At 41.6% G+C, this 18,317-nt stretch overlaps 2 protein-coding genes across 4 annotated transcripts; one reads left to right on the forward strand and one right to left on the reverse strand.

Annotated features, from left to right (window-relative positions):
- Nucleotides 1-519: 519 nt before the first annotated feature.
- On the reverse strand, nucleotides 520-7,384 carry LOC114439951 (suppressor of SWI4 1 homolog). Its single transcript, XM_028412165.1, has 14 exons — nucleotides 7,167-7,384; nucleotides 6,704-6,874; nucleotides 6,453-6,554; nucleotides 6,322-6,372; nucleotides 5,963-6,133; nucleotides 5,704-5,780; nucleotides 5,323-5,430; nucleotides 5,113-5,236; nucleotides 4,958-5,036; nucleotides 4,641-4,770; nucleotides 4,404-4,561; nucleotides 3,908-4,318; nucleotides 1,652-1,747; nucleotides 520-1,487 (listed from the first exon to the last, which is right to left on the reverse strand). Exons 1-14 carry the CDS (start codon nucleotides 7,179-7,181, stop codon nucleotides 553-555), a joined length of 2,628 nt encoding a protein of 875 aa, XP_028267966.1. The 5' UTR covers nucleotides 7,182-7,384; the 3' UTR covers nucleotides 520-552.
- Nucleotides 7,385-8,412: 1,028 nt separating this feature from the next.
- Nucleotides 8,413-18,235, forward strand: angptl6 (angiopoietin-like 6). Of its 3 annotated transcripts, XM_028411710.1 has the most exons (11): nucleotides 12,635-13,030; nucleotides 13,657-13,938; nucleotides 14,100-14,414; nucleotides 14,514-14,798; nucleotides 14,901-15,152; nucleotides 15,638-15,952; nucleotides 16,049-16,333; nucleotides 16,436-16,687; nucleotides 17,048-17,380; nucleotides 17,492-17,755; nucleotides 17,915-18,235. In XM_028411710.1, exons 1-11 carry the CDS (start codon nucleotides 12,979-12,981, stop codon nucleotides 18,097-18,099), a joined length of 2,820 nt encoding a protein of 939 aa, XP_028267511.1. In that variant the 5' UTR covers nucleotides 12,635-12,978; the 3' UTR covers nucleotides 18,100-18,235. The 3 variants fall into 3 exon arrangements, with proteins under 3 accessions (XP_028267513.1, XP_028267511.1, XP_028267512.1); XM_028411712.1 differs by lacking the exons at nucleotides 14,100-14,414; nucleotides 14,514-14,798; nucleotides 14,901-15,152; ... (4 more) ...; nucleotides 17,492-17,755; nucleotides 17,915-18,235 and adding exons at nucleotides 8,413-8,668; nucleotides 9,056-9,539; nucleotides 9,622-9,759; ... (1 more) ...; nucleotides 10,871-11,064; nucleotides 11,211-11,481 and having other exon boundaries at nucleotides 12,433-13,030; nucleotides 13,657-13,793; XM_028411711.1 differs by lacking the exons at nucleotides 14,514-14,798; nucleotides 14,901-15,152; nucleotides 15,638-15,952.
- The last annotated feature ends 82 nt before the right edge of the window (nucleotides 18,236-18,317 follow it).

The following is an 18,317-nucleotide window of genomic DNA, read 5'->3' on the forward strand; positions in this document are numbered from 1 at the left end:
ACTGCCACAGTAGAATATTTTTTTATATCACTATCACGTTATAACGTGAAACCTTATCTTGTTATAACGAGAAAAAAAATTCTGCTGTGACAGCTTTCGTAAATGACTGTTACTATCGCGTCATATTAAAATTAACATTTTCAGTCTAGGAGGAACTGTCAACTTCTGAAAGAAGATACAGATCTCCTTCAATAATATGTGTCTGCATATTGGTTTGCCCTTTTTTTTCTAAACAACAGTGAAGACTGCATTTAAAGAAAATGCACACTATTTGTGCAGGCATGGTTTATGGATTATAATCCTAATTTTCTCAGTGGACAGAGTATTGAGTAGAAATTCTCCAGACTAACTTTTTTCCTGATATATTCTGGACTGAATGAAGGATTACACACTTTTTAGTCTTTATTGCAAATCATGTCACACAAGCATAAAAAGCAAAAAAAAGTCCTAAAACAGCATTGTCTGCTGTGTAAAATATTTCTTTGTATATTTAGCATGTGATAAGGAATTGCTTTAAATAGACACTAAGTAGCAGAAGTACTATTTCCTCACCTATCCTGCTATGCTGTCCTCTGTGCTCTTTCCACAACATGCTACTCTTATACTGTCAAACAGTGCCATGTAAAGAATGGGATGGATACACATGTTCACAGTCGCCAGTCCCTTTGACACCTGGTACATTTTGTAGAACTGACAGTTAGCGTTGCCTGGATTTTGGATCCTCAGATGTAACTGAGAGATCTGAAAGACGTGGTAGGGAACAAAGGAAATGGCGTACAGCAAAAGCACTGACATGACTAATAGAGCAACTTTTCGTTTCTCCAGTGTGGTTACACTGGTGTTTTTCCACACCACCCAAATCACCAAACAGTAAGAAGTGAAAGTAACCACGAAAGGAACAAGACACCCGAACACAGCTAGAAACAGTTTGTAAGCGAAGTGAGGCTTTTCGTCTGCAGGATTCCGATAAGACACACAGTGAGTCTTTGAGTTTGATTTTTGATCAACAGAAGCAAATTTGAACACAGGACAGGAAATGACTCCTACGATAATCCAGATTATGACGCTGACGACCTTAGCGTGGACAGGCTTCACATAGGACCGGGTAAAGAAGGGACATACCAGGGCCACACATCTGTTCACACTTATCGCCGTGATGAGTAAGATGCTCACGTACAAGTTGCATGTGAAAAGAAACCTCTCGATTTTACACATGGCCTCGCTAAATATCCAGTCTTTCCCCAGGGAGTAGTACACAATCAGCATAGGCAGGGTGAGGACATACAGCAGGTCACTGACGGCCAGGTTACAGGACAGGACCACTCCTGTGTGCCAGTTCCGTCTCTCTCTGACCACCAGCAGCCACAGGGCAAACAGGTTTCCTGCCAGAGCCACGACAAACTCGACCCCAAACAACGCAGGCAGCAAGCCAATCTGAAACTTCTCGCACTCTGAAAAGTTGTTCATCTTGTTTGCAGAGGAAGCTTATCGTTTTTGTCCTGTAAACAAACAAACAGACAAAACATCATTATAGAATCATAGAATCACTGTCATTTAAATCAAAATACAGTCCAGTTTTAGGTCTGTGGATGAATAGGGGAAGTTAGGAAATCTATTATAGAAATATAATCCTTATTAACATTTCACTCACCGAGTGTGCAGAACAGAGCACCGAGATGTGAAGTGCAAACATAAGATTTCACTTCCTGTGTGATGTCCGGCCGTTTGACTGACCACTCAGTTGAGCCTAAAAGAGACAAACACATGGAGGGCTCACATAACATCACCAATGCACTTCCTCCTGCCCTCTGCACACATGTTGCAATTTCTAGAAGCAAAATTATGATGACACCAGTGCAAGGAAAAAAAGTAGTGTTAATCACATAACAACTTTAACGTCATGTCAGAATTACTCACTGATAGTCACGGTCATATACAGAACCAGAGCTGGCGTATTGATCTCATCACTGTCAACACATACAATAAAATAAGAGACTTATTTTATTATACAATACTTTGAATATGCTAAGCTAACTTCCCTGCTGCAGATAATTCCTCTAACTAGTCTATACTGGAGAGTAACGGTGTTAAAGAACATTATCATTGTTATCTTTATGCTTCACTCACTTCCTCACAGCTTCCTGTTGAACACAAACACTGTGCCTGCTGTGTGCAAACAGCAGCCGTGAAGTGTACCATGTAGAGACAGAAATGGCATGCTGCCATGCAAATAAGATAAATAACATTTATTCTGTTTAATAAAACATCAAGGTGTAGGCCTGCTCTATAGGAAATGTAACCTTAAATGACTTCTCTTATGATCTGGCACTATATAGAAATGTAATATGATTTCTGGAGTTGTAGAAAATATAATATATATACACTATCCTGTGTAATAACCCAGTCTTTTGTTTAACCACTGGAAAGAATACACAAAATGAATAACTGACTGTAGCTCACACAGAGAGGTTACCTCCCAATGACAAAATGTCATCGTTGACAGTTGAAATACAGCAAAAGACCTCATAGAATGATTTTTCCTTTCATAATAAACAATCATTTGAACCAAACAGGGCTCTACGGGATCTTTCCTGACACAGATGTCCATTTTGGCTATGCTTCTCATTATGATATGATAAACAAATAAAGCTGGCCACTCCTCAGAAACACCCAGAAGGCACTGGGACCATTAGCTTTTTAGTTACTTGTTACTACTGATCAGAGCCATTAAACTCCCCTAGCAAAGGCAGCAAATAAATAGTTGTTAGTGCATATTAAACCAGATATTACACATTTAACACATTCAACGTGTGCAGCAAGATGCTGGAGATCATTTACCTGTTGTCTGTTGTGGCAGCACTCTGTTCTCCTCTGTGTGTGTGGGAGGGGGGGGGGCAGTGACGCCAACTGATCAGAAAGGCTGGCTCTGTCATTGGCTGCAGACAGGAGACATTTAAAGCAGAGGTGGAGAGGAGGACACTGAACAAACTGTTATCCATGGATAACCCCCATCACCCTCTCCACCCTGTACTGGACAGTCAGCTGAGAGCCTTTAACAAAAGGCTCAGACAGCCTTGTTGTCTTAAGGACCATTACAGGAAATATTTCCTGCCTCAAGCTATAAGATATGCGTTATAGATAATACTCTGACTGATTGCTGCAACCAACAAATTTTGCGCACAATTTAGCTCAATTGCACACTATTGTATTTGTACATATATTTTATACTTATACTTTCTTGCAAATAATGGTTTACAGTTTTCTTTACCTTTAGAGTCATGTTTAGTATACAGAGATGCTCAGACCCACTGTGAGACCATATGCTGGTGCAGTGGGCCCTGGCTTCCTTCTGATGCATGTTCATACATGCATGTGGAGGCCACACACACTTTGACTTGTCTTGAGGAATTTCCACTCAAGTTGGATCAGCCTGTAATGCGATTTTCCACTTTTTTTTGAGTATTGTTCCAAATCCAGACCTCCATGGGTTAATTATTTTGATTTACATTACAATATTTTGTTCAATGTATTTCACTATGTAATGAATGAAGATTTTCAGCTGGAATAATATATATGATTGCTTACTTCTTTTTGCTTTTCTTCAGCATATAAACACAGAAGGAACAGACTAATAAGAAGACATCCCATTTATTTAGCACATTTTTATAGCACATTATAGATCTGAACATGTGTATAAATATTACAAACATCTGCAACAAACAGATCTATAAAACTAAAGTATGAAAATAAGACAGTTTCACAAATGAACTGTGACTCTTCTGCTGAACAGTTTAACTTCACAGCCAGCTCTGAGGCTGTAGCATTTAGAGCCAGTGCATGTTCACTGCCATCTGGTGGTGAAGTATAGTACTGCACTCAATGTCCGAAGTTGGAAAAGGGTGACTTCAGCCTTTTCCTTTCCTCTGAGTGAAGCCTGCCCCTTTCTTCTTGAAACCCGCCTTTCCTTTCTGACCTTTAGATTTAAAGGAATTTTTCTTCCCATCAAATTTATTTTTCCCACCAAATTTCTTTTTCCCGTCAAACTTATTTTTTCCACCAAATTTATTTTCCCTGTCTCCAAATTTCTTTGCTCCGAACGCCTTTCCTGCAGGCTTCATTTTCCTTCCAAACGTTTTCTCTCCGTCTCTGGACTTCTTCCATCCTTTTCCTGTATTCTCTCTGTTCTGTCCTCCTGAACGTTTTTTATTTGCAGATTTGCCATCTCTGTCCTTGTTTGATTTTCCAGGGGACAGCTTCCTCTTTTTGGCTGGTCCGTGAGGCCTTTCTGAATTGCGCCTCCTTTTGGCAGGGAACATGTCTGCACCAAACAAAAAAAAAACATCTTGGTCACAATAACTTCTGAGACACTTTCTAATGACTTAAGGCACATTTGTTATATTCACCTTCATCTGGCTCCTCTCCCACAGCTTGTCTGTAGTACTCCACTTCATCATCCGATTCAACAGCAGCTGCCTGATCATCCTGCATCCCTGGATCCTCCACCTCACTGTCCTCCTCAGCATCAGCATTTTTCCTCTTAATGCCTTGCAAGCTCTTTTTCCTGTCAGAAAGTGAAACTTGTTTATACAAGTAAAGAATGAACACAACAAGACAGACGAATTATTTTGCGACCAAATTACTTGTGCTCTTCTCGCTTCTCTGTCTTCAGAGCTATGTTCTGCTCCTGCTTTTTGCGGCGTTCTTCCTTCTCTTTCATATGGGCCTCCTTCCTTCTCAGGATCTCCTGTATTTCTTCCTCTGTCTTTGAAACTGCAAAGTACATGATAGAATCGGCACTGAGGAACACTTTCTGGCTTGTGCACAGAAAACTATGTAGGCTGAAGATGCATCAGTAAGCGTTTACTTTTGAAAGACAAATCACAGGATTCATACGGTTTTCTTCATCATGTACATCTGATTATGTGCAGCGGAGAATTAGAATAGGGTGTGCACTCACCGAAAGAGTGATAGAGGACATTGCCCTCACCCATCCCCTCTTCAATCTTGGTCAGCTGCAGAGTCAGACGAGGACCGATCTGAGGACAAGAGTGCAAAATTCAGCCGCCATCCGAGCACCACTGGAACTCCAGCGGTACACCGTCTCTCACATACCTCTGTCAAACGGACCGCGCTCTGTTGGGATGCCATGTTGCCTCTTCCCGAGTAGGCCTGTGGCAGCTCAGTTATGTTGTGTTCTCCATCTTGTTCAGCTTCACTTTCTGAAAGGTTCGCCCCCCTGAAAGTGGTTGGAAGGTGCTTTATTAGAACAAGCTACAAATGTAAAGTCTGGCTGTAAGACTCATACTTTCATAAGAAGCTTACTTCATCAGCAGCTCGCTGATATCCTCAAACTTGTTCATATTAGGGAATTTCTCCTGCATGAGCTTCTTTACTCCACGGCTCATCCCTACAGGGACCACCTTCAGGCTGCTGCAGGTTGGGAACAAAATCAAATCCGTCAGTTTGACAGCTCATCAGTACATAAGAAGTTTTACTGAGCGTTGGCCCATCAGTGCGTTTACTTTGGACAATGCATCACTGAACAGTCATGTCATAGTGTGTCATCATCTGAGCCCATATGAAAGGATTGTATACTGAAAATTTAAAATCAATATAACTACAACACAAAGCTGCCTCAGGTATGTTGTTTTATCACTGAATAAAAAATAATCACTTAATGTTTGACAAAATAATTGTCCTTACTAGTGTCGGAATTCAATTTCCTGGGTCTCTGGGTTGTAATGAAGCAGCACACACCTCTTGATGTTATTGAGGTTGACCTGAAACACAACATTATTTGTCACTAGAACTCTGAGATGAGCTTCCTGCTGCTGAGCAACTCACTGGTGGAAAATAATCAGAAAGCGTTTACTTTTGACAAATCTTCACTGAATTCAGAAGACTATACTTTCATCATGCCAACAGTGCTTAGGATTATGCAAAATGACAGTTTTACTTTTACCTTGTGCACATTAATGGAGGGAAACATGTTCTGGAACATGGTGGACATGAGTTTGACGTGCATGCCATCTGATCCAAAATTACTGAGGACGAGCAATGGATGATGAGTGAACTGCTGCTCGTGCATCCTGTGCTTCTTCAGAGATGAGACCACATCTTTGACGAGACAGTACTGGAGAAAAAAAGATAGAAGTCCGTATTAAAGAGGGAAAAGTATCAAAAGTAAAGGTGACCCACACAGTTTGGGAACATCAGTGCGTTTACTTTGAAAAACATCACTTCATAATCAATTTTTAAAGTATCATCATGTGAACCCATCTTTGTAGTACTATGTTTTATTAAAGAGTTAGGACTTGTTACCTTGAGGACTCTGAAATGCAGCATGGGACCTTTGGGAAGTCGAGCAAGCCTCTGCAAGAACAAGAAATGTTTAGTTGGATGTCCAGTAGTACAGGCTTGACATGGTGAAACTGTGATGCTGGTGGCCTCACCATGTTAATACTACTGGGTGTTTTGCTGAAGATCATGAAGTGGGTCACTCCCAGCGGTCCTGCTATCGCCACAAAGTCTTTCAGCACATTCTTTTTCCTGACCTGGACACACAGTTCAGATACAGCAACTGAGTCAATATGCTACAAGTACACTCTGATAATATCTCAGAAAAACAACAGCTGGTATTAAATGTCTCATAAAATTGGCCCAGTAGTTGCTTCTATGTGTGTTTGTGAGCAGACCGACGTACCTTCAGAGTCTCTGCGGTGTACGGCTCCATGACTTTGCGCATATCCAGGATAAGCTGATTCACGTTTTTCCCAACAGGGCCCCGGTGAAACACGAAGGAGTGGGGTACACTTCCGTAAGTCTCCTCGGCCACATGGTTGGCCGTTGCTCGGGATTTCTTCTGGTTCTTGGTCTAATCAGAACGAGATGTAGCTGTGGTTAAATCTTGAGCGTTGCTAGCCTGATACATATATATACACGCTTACATAAAAGACTTGTGCAAGTGCGACTCTGTTCTCTGTTGGGCTCAAAAGTCAAGGTCTGAAACTGATTAATGCCAAGAGACGTAAAGTCAATGTCATTCCGTTTATATACAGTATATACTTTTACAAAAGCATAAAGATCAAACATCTGGCTACTGGTATTTTTAACTTTATGGCAGCTAACACTTCCTAGCTAACATGCTAGCACAGGCGGGCCCTTACCTTTGATTTCCCCATTTTCAACTCGAAGTCGAACTGCAGAATTTAATAACAGACTCACAATTGTTGCTGTTATAATATATTTCTTCCGCCAAGAGTAATATTATGCATTATTTTGCCAACACGAAGTCAACACAATCCCACAACCGCTACTTCGAAGTCAACGCAACATCTTCCACATGGTCTACCTTCTGTGTGTCACAGACTAATATGTCCGGGTTTTTGCCATACTCCTTTTAGTTCCTAGCTGGTGCAGCACACACGAGTTTGGCCAATGTATTGTTGCAGTTCATAAATTTGACCACCAGAGGCCAGAAGACAAACATACTGCAGTATACAATATTACACAGATAGGAAGGATATTAAAACTTATGTATATGTATTTATATTTATAGAAACAAACAACACAGAAGAAAATCAAACTAGCTATAGTTTGTTTACTTAATTGATTTGTATGCCGTGAAACATGTTTGTATTGTCTAAAAAGCAAACATTTACTAACATAATAAAAAGCTAGGCAAATATCTAATATATAAAAAGATAAAAAGCATCTATCTACTGTAAGCATATAGAGGGGCAATAGTGAGAGGGCAGTGAGCAGTGAGAGGGGTCTGGAATAAATGAGGCCATCATTATATTTTTAAGTAGATGTGCTTATCATCAACTGTTTGAGCTGCTGTGAAACCACACACACAGAGAAAAGGAAACTCTAAGGTGGGGTCGATAAAAACTCAACAGCAAGGTCTTTACATTTCTCAGAAGCAGATGTCACAAGTGAGCAATGCTCAAGATTACACATGTGAAAGAAGCCTTTCAAAAACTGGTCTCCATCACATACACATTCTGAATTTATTGATTGACTGGATGCTATTAAAATGCCTAACCCTATTTTTTCCACAATAAAAAATATTGTGTTTTGATATCATAGATTGGGTGTGACTGTTGCTAAACTTCAGTCATCACCACTCTAAGGCTGTGTGACTGCTCTTTTTCAATTATAGTATGCTAATCACATCATAACATTCAAATTCTAGGACACACTGTATGTACTGTATTTTACTACACATTAATCCAACAACCCAACAGATTAATTAATAAATAAAAGTAAGAAACAAAAAAACAAAAACAAAGTACTCTATCTAAGACATGGCCCTCATTCTGCTCTTTGTCTGAGTGTATATGGTGGAGGGAGGAGACATCCCAGATTCCTGCACTAGGCACCCAGCTAAACAAGTAGTGGGAGGTGGTGTCATTAGGACAGCTTGTAATTAGTTGTCTCCCTCTTTAGAGGCAGAAACTTTGGAGATGAACCAGTGGAGTAGCTCCTGACTAAAGTGCTGTTCCAGGTCCAATTGTTACACAGGGGTGCAGCTCCAGTTTAACATTTCCAGAGGACGGCGGACACCTTTTATATCTGGAGGAAGCTGCTTGCTTTTGTGAATCACTTTTATATCTTTGCATGCTGCTGCTACACACTGACACAGGACAGCTTTTCGTCTGCCACGGTAAGTCACATTTAAAAAAAATAATAATAAAGCACCTATCATATTTTGTCTTTGTTACATCAAGACATAGCCTATTGTTTATCATTTGAAAAAAAAACAGACTGGTAATATTGGTTCCTGTGAGACAGTTGTACATTTTTGAGTCAGATGTCATGTTTGCCTTTTTTATGGTGTTGACCGTGGTTGTTGTGGCTGCTCTGTTGACCCTGAGATGGAGGTGTGTTGATTCTGGCTGGGTTGTGTTGACTGTTGTCCCTGCATTGTTGACTGGCCAGGAGGGAAATGTGTTTACTTTACATTTGCAGGGGAACATCTGGTGGAACAGTGCACAAAGCACTCTTTTTGTTAGAATACAATATGTTATTTTTGTCATGTTTTCTCCTCCAGGGAGAAGTTCAACAGATTCATGGAGAAGACACTGACCTTAGGTCTTACTCTCTTCCTCACCCTTTGTATGGACATACCCGTGGCTGGAGGGCGGAAGGAGGGAGACAGTGGTCCAAACACACGTTCATCACGATCTTCGGATTCAAAATCAGGCCGTTGCTCCTACACCTTTATTGTACCGCAGCAGAAACTGACAGGGGCGCTGTGTGTGAACACACAGTCTGCTGCTACTAACCACTCTGAGGTGGCAGTGCTGCAGGCGGAGCTCAAAAGGCAGCAGGAGCAGCTGGAGAAGCTCCGGGGCCAACTGGAGCAGGAAGTAGACCTCACCACAGAAGTAAGAGCTCTGAGGAAAGAGAGCAACAGCGTGAATTCCCGCATCGCCCAGCTCTACGCCCAGCTGTTACACGAGGTCATACACAAGAAAGACCAAGCTTTGGAGCAGCAAAGGGTGGAGAACCTCCTGCTAAATGCTACAACACAGGTGAGCAGACAACTATCTGTGTGTGATTCCTGTGTGATAGAATTCATATTGATCACCTCATTACATCTGCTGGGCACCTCAGGCACTGCAGGTGTCCAATAATTACAGGGAGCTGGAGAAGAAGTATGGAGCCCTCACCTCCATGATGAGCTCCCAGAACCAGCTGATCGCTCGTCTGGAGAAGCAGTGCCAGTGCAGGGACTCCACCCAGGCCACTCTGGTAGGGAGCTGACTGTGGACTGTGTAAAGTTTACCTGGGTCTGTACACAGGGACTGAGCGCTGTTTTTCTGTGAAACAGGTGACGACTGAGGCACCAAAAAGCCAGTCTAATGCACACCCTAATTACAGCTCGGAAGCCAAAGAAATGACCAATGATGTTCAAAGGGACCAAAGCGCTCCTCCACCACAGCAAACAAAAGCAGCTCACTCCCTCCCCACCAGTCCCACCAGCACCCCCACTGACCTTCCCTTCATTAGCGCCCCTGTCACAAAAACTCCAGGTAAAGTGAAGCACGTCTTGCATGTATAAGTGTGTGGGTCTAGTCTGAGTTATGAGCAGCAGGGGTCAGTGACCTGCTGGTGGACACCATATCTCTCTGGGGAGACCTAAACAATGTCAAGCAGCTCTTATCAGAGCTTTATAATGAAGATACAACCAAAGCATTTTTCACAGCTAAACTCACACAACTGGAATGTTTGAAATGACAAAGCAGAGGACAGTCCACCCAGCACATTAGCAGAACCAGAAGGACTCCAGTAAGAGTGTGACTCAACACATCCTGAAATGTCTAATGAAAGGCATACGTTGCCACATCTTCTCTTGTGACACTCCATTAGGTATTATCACTCGGCGTGGGAGATTCTTCTCTGTGTATACATTTTCTCTGCAGACTCCTATGTTCATCTTATCACTGTGACATGAGACAAAGAACATGTGCTGGAGAGGAAATACTTTAGCTCTAAACAGATAAACGGAAGCTACACTAACTTTTTTTATTAATCTGTGTAAGTTTGAGACAAAGGAATTCAGTCATAAACTACATTTCAAAGTCTTCTCCAGATTGTTCAGGTCCTTTCTGTCTTAATTCAACAAAATCTCTTATTAACTCTGATTGACAAATATCTACCAATATATATTTTTTAAACTGACTTTAAAGTTATAATTATACTTTGAAGCAGGCATTCCAGGAAAAAAAAATGTTTGTCCTTCTCTTGAAATTCTGTTAAAATCAGTTTAAATTAAGTTAGATTTTGGAAAAAGGACAGACCTCCATTCAAATTACTCCAGAATATATCTCCAAGTTGTTGTTATTGTTGTTTAATTACCCAGGGCCTTGGCGGGACTGTCAGCATGTGCTGGCATCAGGTGAAACCACCAGCGGGATCTACCTGCTGCACCTGCAGAGTGCCAACCAGCTCCTGCAAGCCTGGTGTGAGCAGAGTCAGGCTCAGGGTGGGTGGACGGTCATACAGAGGAGACAGGATGGCTCAGTCAACTTCTTTAGGACCTGGGAGCAGTACAAGGTGATCTATAAAGTCCAGACTGGCATTCTTTATATGACAGAAACATGACAAGGAGTCTAAAGCACCTGTGTATATTCTAAGAGCTAAAGTCAACATGCATGTCTGCTGACGGTGGATGATTAATCCTTTGTGTTGGTGTGTTACAGCAAGGTTTTGGGAACCTGGATGGAGAGTACTGGCTGGGCCTAGAACACCTCTACTGGCTGACCAAACAGGCCCAGTATAAGTTGCGGGTGGTCCTGGAGGACTGGCAGGGTCGGCAGGTGTTTGCAGAGTATGACAGCTTCTACCTGGAGCCAGAGACTGACTGGTACCGCCTGCATTTAGGACAATACCATGGCAATGCTGGGGACTCCCTCTCATGGCACAACAACAAGGCTTTCACCACCTTGGATCGAGACAAGGACAGCTACACGGGTCTGCCCTCCTTCTGGTCCAGCATTTTTTCTCTATGCTGCATTCATCTGCTAATTTCTTTCTCTGTACGGCATTACTTTGACCTCCAGTTCTACTGTGAGGATCCTCTGAGTTATCTTCGATCAGGACATGTCATTTACCCCTTACATTAAGCAGGTCTCTAAGACCACCTACCTTCCACCTCTATCAGGAGCATCCATGCATTTGTCACTTCTAGGCTGGACTGTAATTCATCATTGTCAGGATGTCCACATTATTCCATTAATAACCTGCAGCTGATCCAGAATGCAACAGTCAGAGTTCTGCCAGGAATCAGAAAACTGAATCAAATCTTCCCCATCTTAGATTCTCTTCAATGGCTTCCAGTAAAAATTTCTTAATAGAAATGTATTTAAAATTTAAAATGGTCCTTCTTACATAATGCCCTTATTGGACTAGCTCCATTATATCTGCAGGTCCTGATAGTACCATATATTCCCAATAGTACACTCAGATCTCAGAGTGCAGGTTTACTTGTAGTTCCTAGAATTCATCAAAGTAGAATTGGAGGACGAGCATTTAGCTATCTGACACCTCTACTATGGAACCAGTTACCAATCTGATTTCCAGAGGCAGACACCACCTCCACCTTTAAGACCAGAGTTCAAACCTTTCTGTTCAGTGAAGTGTATAGTTGCCTCAAACAAAGTGTGTAGGGCTGATACAGTCACTTCTTGACATACAGCCACAGATGACTGTACTGTACTGACTAACACTGCCGGGGGACACAAACATGATCCACTGAGCTCTTTACTACCTCCTCAATACCACCACCATTGCCTCTGCCCTCTCTTCCTCTTCTTCTCCTCTTTCATCCAGTTTCCGTAAAACACCTAGAGACAATTTTAATTGTAAAAGGTGGTATACAAATAAAATTGAACTGCATTTAAATTTGTTTTATTCTGTCAACAGGTAATTGTGCTCATTACCAGAAAGGAGGCTGGTGGTATAACATGTGCGCCCACTCCAATCTGAATGGTGTGTGGTATCGGGGTGGACACTATCGAAGCCGCTACCAGGATGGAGCATACTGGGCTGAGTTCCACGGAGGATCCTACTCCTTAAAACGAATTTCCATGATGATCAAACCCACATAACACAGCTACATAATGGACAAAGCAATCATATAAGCTAATGGGGATTGTTAACCATTTACTGTCTGTTTATTAATAAATAAAGTGCTTTGACATAAATGCAGTCAGTGACATGATGGTGAATTGCACAAAAACATGGAAAGAGAATTCATCTACAGTTAACCGGGGGCTGGTGTGGCTTCACAGACAGTTTCCTGTTCATCAGGGCGTTGAATTTCCTCTTTCTGTTCTTTATTCTAACCTATGCTTGTGCAGCTGTCGGCTGCAGTTCACCATCACCAGGATTCATAGACAGTCTCTGAAGCCTTGAAACACACCTGACTTCTTTCAGCCTCCATCCTTCCCTTCTGCATGTTCATCCAGCATGCTGCCTCCTAGGATGCTGGGCCTTCTGATGCTACTGGCTTTACTGAGTGGTGAGTGATGATGTAGATCTTGTATGTTATATGTTGTTTTGTACAGTGATTTGGGATAAAACACATTAAAATACCTACATGTCTTGCCTGCTTTTAGTTGTGTTTGTGTTACAAAAAAACACACTGAAAAATGTCCAGATAATAATTTTGTAGAAAAAATACTTTCAGCAATGTCAGAGAGAATCTAAAGGAAGGAAATGAATAAACACATAGGCTTTGATGTCTTTACTGAAATAATTAAAATAAAAAAGAAGTGTAGGGTTGTTGCGTTATAGGCGTATGTGGTAAAAATGTGCACCATCTTGATTGTGTAACATGGAGCTGCATGGGTGTGGTGGGAGAAAGCCTGAGAACACACAACTTTTTGTGTCAATAAAGTACAAAAAGCATGCATTTCTCTGTTTTAGGTAATTCTGGTTTCTACCTGTTGTTTAATGTAGGACAGGTTTAAGTGATCGACATCTAAAAATGAAAAGATTAAACAAAGATTAAGCAAAGAACAAAACAAAATGACCACTAAGTCACCCACAACCCACAGTTTCACCAGCTTTGGTGACGTGCACTAGCAATAGCAGCCACCAGAGAGCAGCATACCTCATGAAAAAAACATCTTCCTCTATCCACAGATGTCAACGGTATGTGCCCTACAGACTTTGAAGGCCCTATCCTGGACCCCCCAGAGATTATAGGGACATATGGACAGTCAGTTTATGTAAATTGTTCGAGCAACAGTGACCTAATCGACGGGATAGCTTGGAAAATTGGAAATAACAGCCTCGATCTACAGGAAGAAATCTACTTTCTCCTAGAAACAGTGTCATTGACTGACTGGTCTATGACGGCCGAGTGCATAATACAGCTGAATGAAATTCACAAGTGCAGCAAAGATCTTAAAATCACAGTTTACCGTAAGTGCACTTTCCAATAAATCAATCATTGATGGATTATTAATCATTAATCATTTTTAAATTCACACCAACCTGCAGAACAAAGTGCTATTCCAATAAAGTTGATTCATTTATTGATTGACATGGTGCAAACTGACTGCTATCTGTTCTTATTTGGACAGAGAATCCAGAAGTGTCTGTCTCTGTGCAGGAAGTCAATGTTTCTGCTGAGGGAACTCTGTACAAAGTGCGGTGTGATGCCATGAATGTTGCTCCTGTTCAAAACCTCACTGTGACATGGCACAGAAACAATCAAATCATCACCACAGCCTCTTTCAATGACACAACCAAAACACCAGTAAATGTGTCTTCTGATGTGCTGATCCTCATCAGCAGAAGAGAAAATGTGGTTCAGATTGAATGTAAGGCTCAGCTGGACTTGGGGCTGCATGGACCACAGTTTCCAGCTGTTTCTAAAATGAATCTGTCAGCTCTCTGTGAGTAACATCCTGCTGTTTCCATAGAAGCAAAGTTATACTCAGTGTAATCTTTTATGTTTATGAATATATAGTAAAGTCCTGTTCTTGCTTCCTCAGATGCTCCTGAGTTTATCCTAAAACATAATGAAAGCATCTCTGTGTTGGAGGGTGATGGTGTCACCCTGAACTGTGACCCTGAGGGGAACCCTCCTCCTGTCCTTCACTGGACCCATGATGGGGTGAACTTGTTAGAGAATACGAGCAGTTTGGAGATTGCCTATGTAAACACCAGCACAACTTACACCTGCACCGCTTCCAATCATCTGGGATCAACAACCAAACACGTATCTGTTCATGTGATCAGAGGCACAACCCCTGAACCACCATCAACAACAGAAAGAGGTTCACTTACTCTGTTGTTATTGACTCATTCCTTATTGTTCACCTAATAGATAGATAGATAGATAATTAAACATCTGATTGAATGTGTGATTTTGATTGCAGATTGTCCCATCACAGTGTCACCTGCTGAAATTGTGGTGAGATTTGGAGATCCAGTTTCATTTAAGTGCAGCACAATAGACACAGACGCTTTTGGAATGGCCTGGAATGATAAATATCGAAACACAGCTGTAGGCGATCCTCCTTCTATTACTCGGTCCATTCAAAAATTGGAAGACTGGGATTTGGGCCTTTTGTGCCTGGTTATTTGGCCTGATTACCAGTGTGAAAAAGGACCGGCCATCACTCTCTATCGTGAGTACAAGTCTATAGATACTACACAGCATCTTCTGCTGTCTAGAGTTTTCTCCTTCATAATGTTTGATATCATAAAGTGTTGATTTTGCCTACAGAAACGTTGAATATTGGATTCACAGTGCGACTTCAAAACTTCAGTAAATGTGTAAAACTTGGTGGAACACAAGCTGAAAAACTGATCCAAATATTAGAATTTTTGTTTGACTTGTAACACAGTGGCTGAGAGATCTCAACACATGGAATTGCAAGCATGGCCCAGTCAGGTCCATCACCCTTTAGGTCCCCTGGAAACATTTCTGTTACAATATTAGCATATGTTGTAAAGTTTGGTTTGTGAATATTTTCAACTTGTGATGTCAAATTGATGAAGACCTTTAAAATCAGCGACAGAAAGTGTTTCCTAATGAACAACATGCAGTGGATGGAAAGATTAAAACATTTGTGTGGTGCTAACTGACTGTTATCTGTTCTTGTTCGGACAGAGAATCCAGAAGTGTCTGTCTCTGTGCAGGAAATCAGTGTTTCTGCTGAGGGAACTCTGTACAAAGTGCGGTGTGATGCCATGAATGTTGCTCCTGTTCAAAACCTCACTGTGACGTGGTACAGAAACAATCAAAGCATGACCACAGCCTCTTTCAATGACACAACCAAAACACCAGTAAACGTGTCCTCTGACGTGCTGATCCTCGTCAGCAGAGGAGAAAATGTGGTTCAGATTGAATGTAAGGCTCGGCTGGACTTGGGGCTGCGTGGACCACAGATTCCAGCTGTTTCTCGAATGAATCTGTCAGCTCTCTGTGAGTAACATCCTGCTGTTTCCATAGAAGCAAAGTTATACTTAGTGTAATCTCTTATGTTTATGAATATATAAAGTCCTGTTCTTGCTTCCTCAGATGCTCCTGAGTTCATCCTAAAACATAACGAGAACATCTCTGTGTTGGAGGGTGATGGTGTCACCCTGAACTGTGACGCTGAGGGGAACCCTCCTCCTGTCCTTCACTGGACCCATGATGGGGTGAACTTGTTAGAGAATACGAGCAGTTTGGAGATTGCCTATGTAAACACCAGCACAACTTACACCTGCACCGCTTCCAATCATCTGGGATCCACAACCAAACACGTATCTGTTCATGTGATCAGAGGCACAACCCCTGAACTACCATCAACAACAGAAAGAGGTTCACTTACTCTGTTGTTATTGACTCATTCCTTATTGTTCACCTAATAGATAGATAGATAGATAATCAAACATCTGATTGAATGTGTGATTTTGATTGCAGATTGTCCCATCACAGTGTCACCTGCTGAAATTGTGGTGAGATTTGGAGATCCACTCTTAATTACCTGCAACACATCAGATGCGCGTGCGGTCAAAATAGGCTGGACTGATAGACTTGGTGTCACAGAAATGAACGAGCCTCCTTCGATCACTTGGAAGGTTGAACAGATGAAAATGTGGAATTTTAATCCAACCTGCTTTGTTAATTGGTCTGATTCTCAGTGTGGAAAGAGACTAGACGTCACTATCTATCGTGAGTACAAGTCTGTTCTGTTCTCAAAAAATCTATGCTACACAGTCTTTGATGTTCCAAAATTCTTTATCTTGGTATCTTACAGCATATTTGAATTCTGTATAATGCAAGTACTCTGAACGTTTCCAGGGGAGCCTAAAAATGTAGCTCTGCTATAAGTATTCTGAGGAATACTTTGAACTGGGTGTTAAAATAAACAACAAAAAGTTCAATAACTTCGAAAGTGAGAAAACACCAGCTAGGTCCATCACTTATTTTTCTGGGTCGCCTGGAAACATATTGCACAAAATTCCATGGGTTGTGAGTTCTGAAATTATTAGATAAATTTACACAGGTTCTTTTTCTTTGCTCTGTTTACAGAGACTCCAGACATGGTGTCAGTCTCTGCACTGCATCTTGGCCCAGTGGTAGAGGGCTTGCAGCACAATTTAACATGTGACATCTACAATGTGGCTCCTGTGCACAAGCTCCGAGTGACGTGGTACCGAGGCAAAGAAGTGGTTTTGTTGGAGACGTTCGAGCACTGGTTCAGTGTGACCCCAGTCAATGTGTCATCTACGCTAAAAGTCACTCCAAACAGAAATGACAATGGAAACGTTTTTAGATGTGAGGCTGACCTGGACCTCAGACCCATTGTCCAGCCAAAGTCTATCCACTCTGCAGCCTCAGCATCTTACACTGCTGTTGTGCACTGTATGAATTTCACACATCTCATTATTTCTATTTCATTTTGCCCATAACATTTGCAAACCTCTGACTTTATTGTGCTATTCAGTGTGATTTCCTATTATAATTTCCCCACAGATGCCCCTGAGTTCAAGGAGGTCAGAGACAATGAGGAGGTGATTTTGGGTAAAAATGTGACTTTGGGCTGCAGCGCTGAGGGGTACCCTCCTCCTGAGATCCAATGGAAGTACATCTCTGCTGTGAATCTGAAGGAGACCACTGTGGGGCGCCAGAAGATCATCATGATCACAGAAGCCACGTCTACCAATGCTGGTGTTTACATCTGTGTTGCCACGAATGAAGTTGGGAGACTGACAAGATCTGTCACAGTGGTGGTCAAAGGTATGATTATCGGTGTTATTATTTAACATAGGTGCAACACACATGGAAAAATGTTTAACATAAGGCACCAGCTGTTGTTGGTCTTATTATGCTTAGGTGACAGATGAAGAAGTTAAGTGTTTTTTCTTTAAGTAATATATTATTGTGCTTCTCTTACAGATACAAACTCCACCTTCATTTGGTTGTTGATCATTGGATGCATTTGCTGTTTGGGTATTTTCATCATTGTGATCCTTTTATGCAAAAACTCAAAGAAACATGGACAGTACAGTTTTGTCCCTGGCAACGGCAGCGATGGTACTGATATCCCCATGACTCCGAAATCTGCAGGGGAGAAAGCTTAGACACTGAAAGCTGCATGTTATCTTTTGTATGTAACCACAATAGTAGCTTCACATCCCATCAAAAAAAAAGTTTTGTACATAAGTGCTAGGATTGACATGTACTTGCACAGTTGTAATAAAGTTACTCTATAACCAATATTCATGTGTGTTGCTTTAAAATATATTTTCGATGCCTCATGTGAAGATGCACCCATGAAATGGGCTGAGTTTGATGACAC

The sequence above is a fragment of the Parambassis ranga genome, chromosome 8 (assembly GCF_900634625.1).
Source record: "Parambassis ranga chromosome 8, fParRan2.1, whole genome shotgun sequence".
Taxonomy (NCBI): Eukaryota; Metazoa; Chordata; class Actinopteri; family Ambassidae; genus Parambassis; species Parambassis ranga.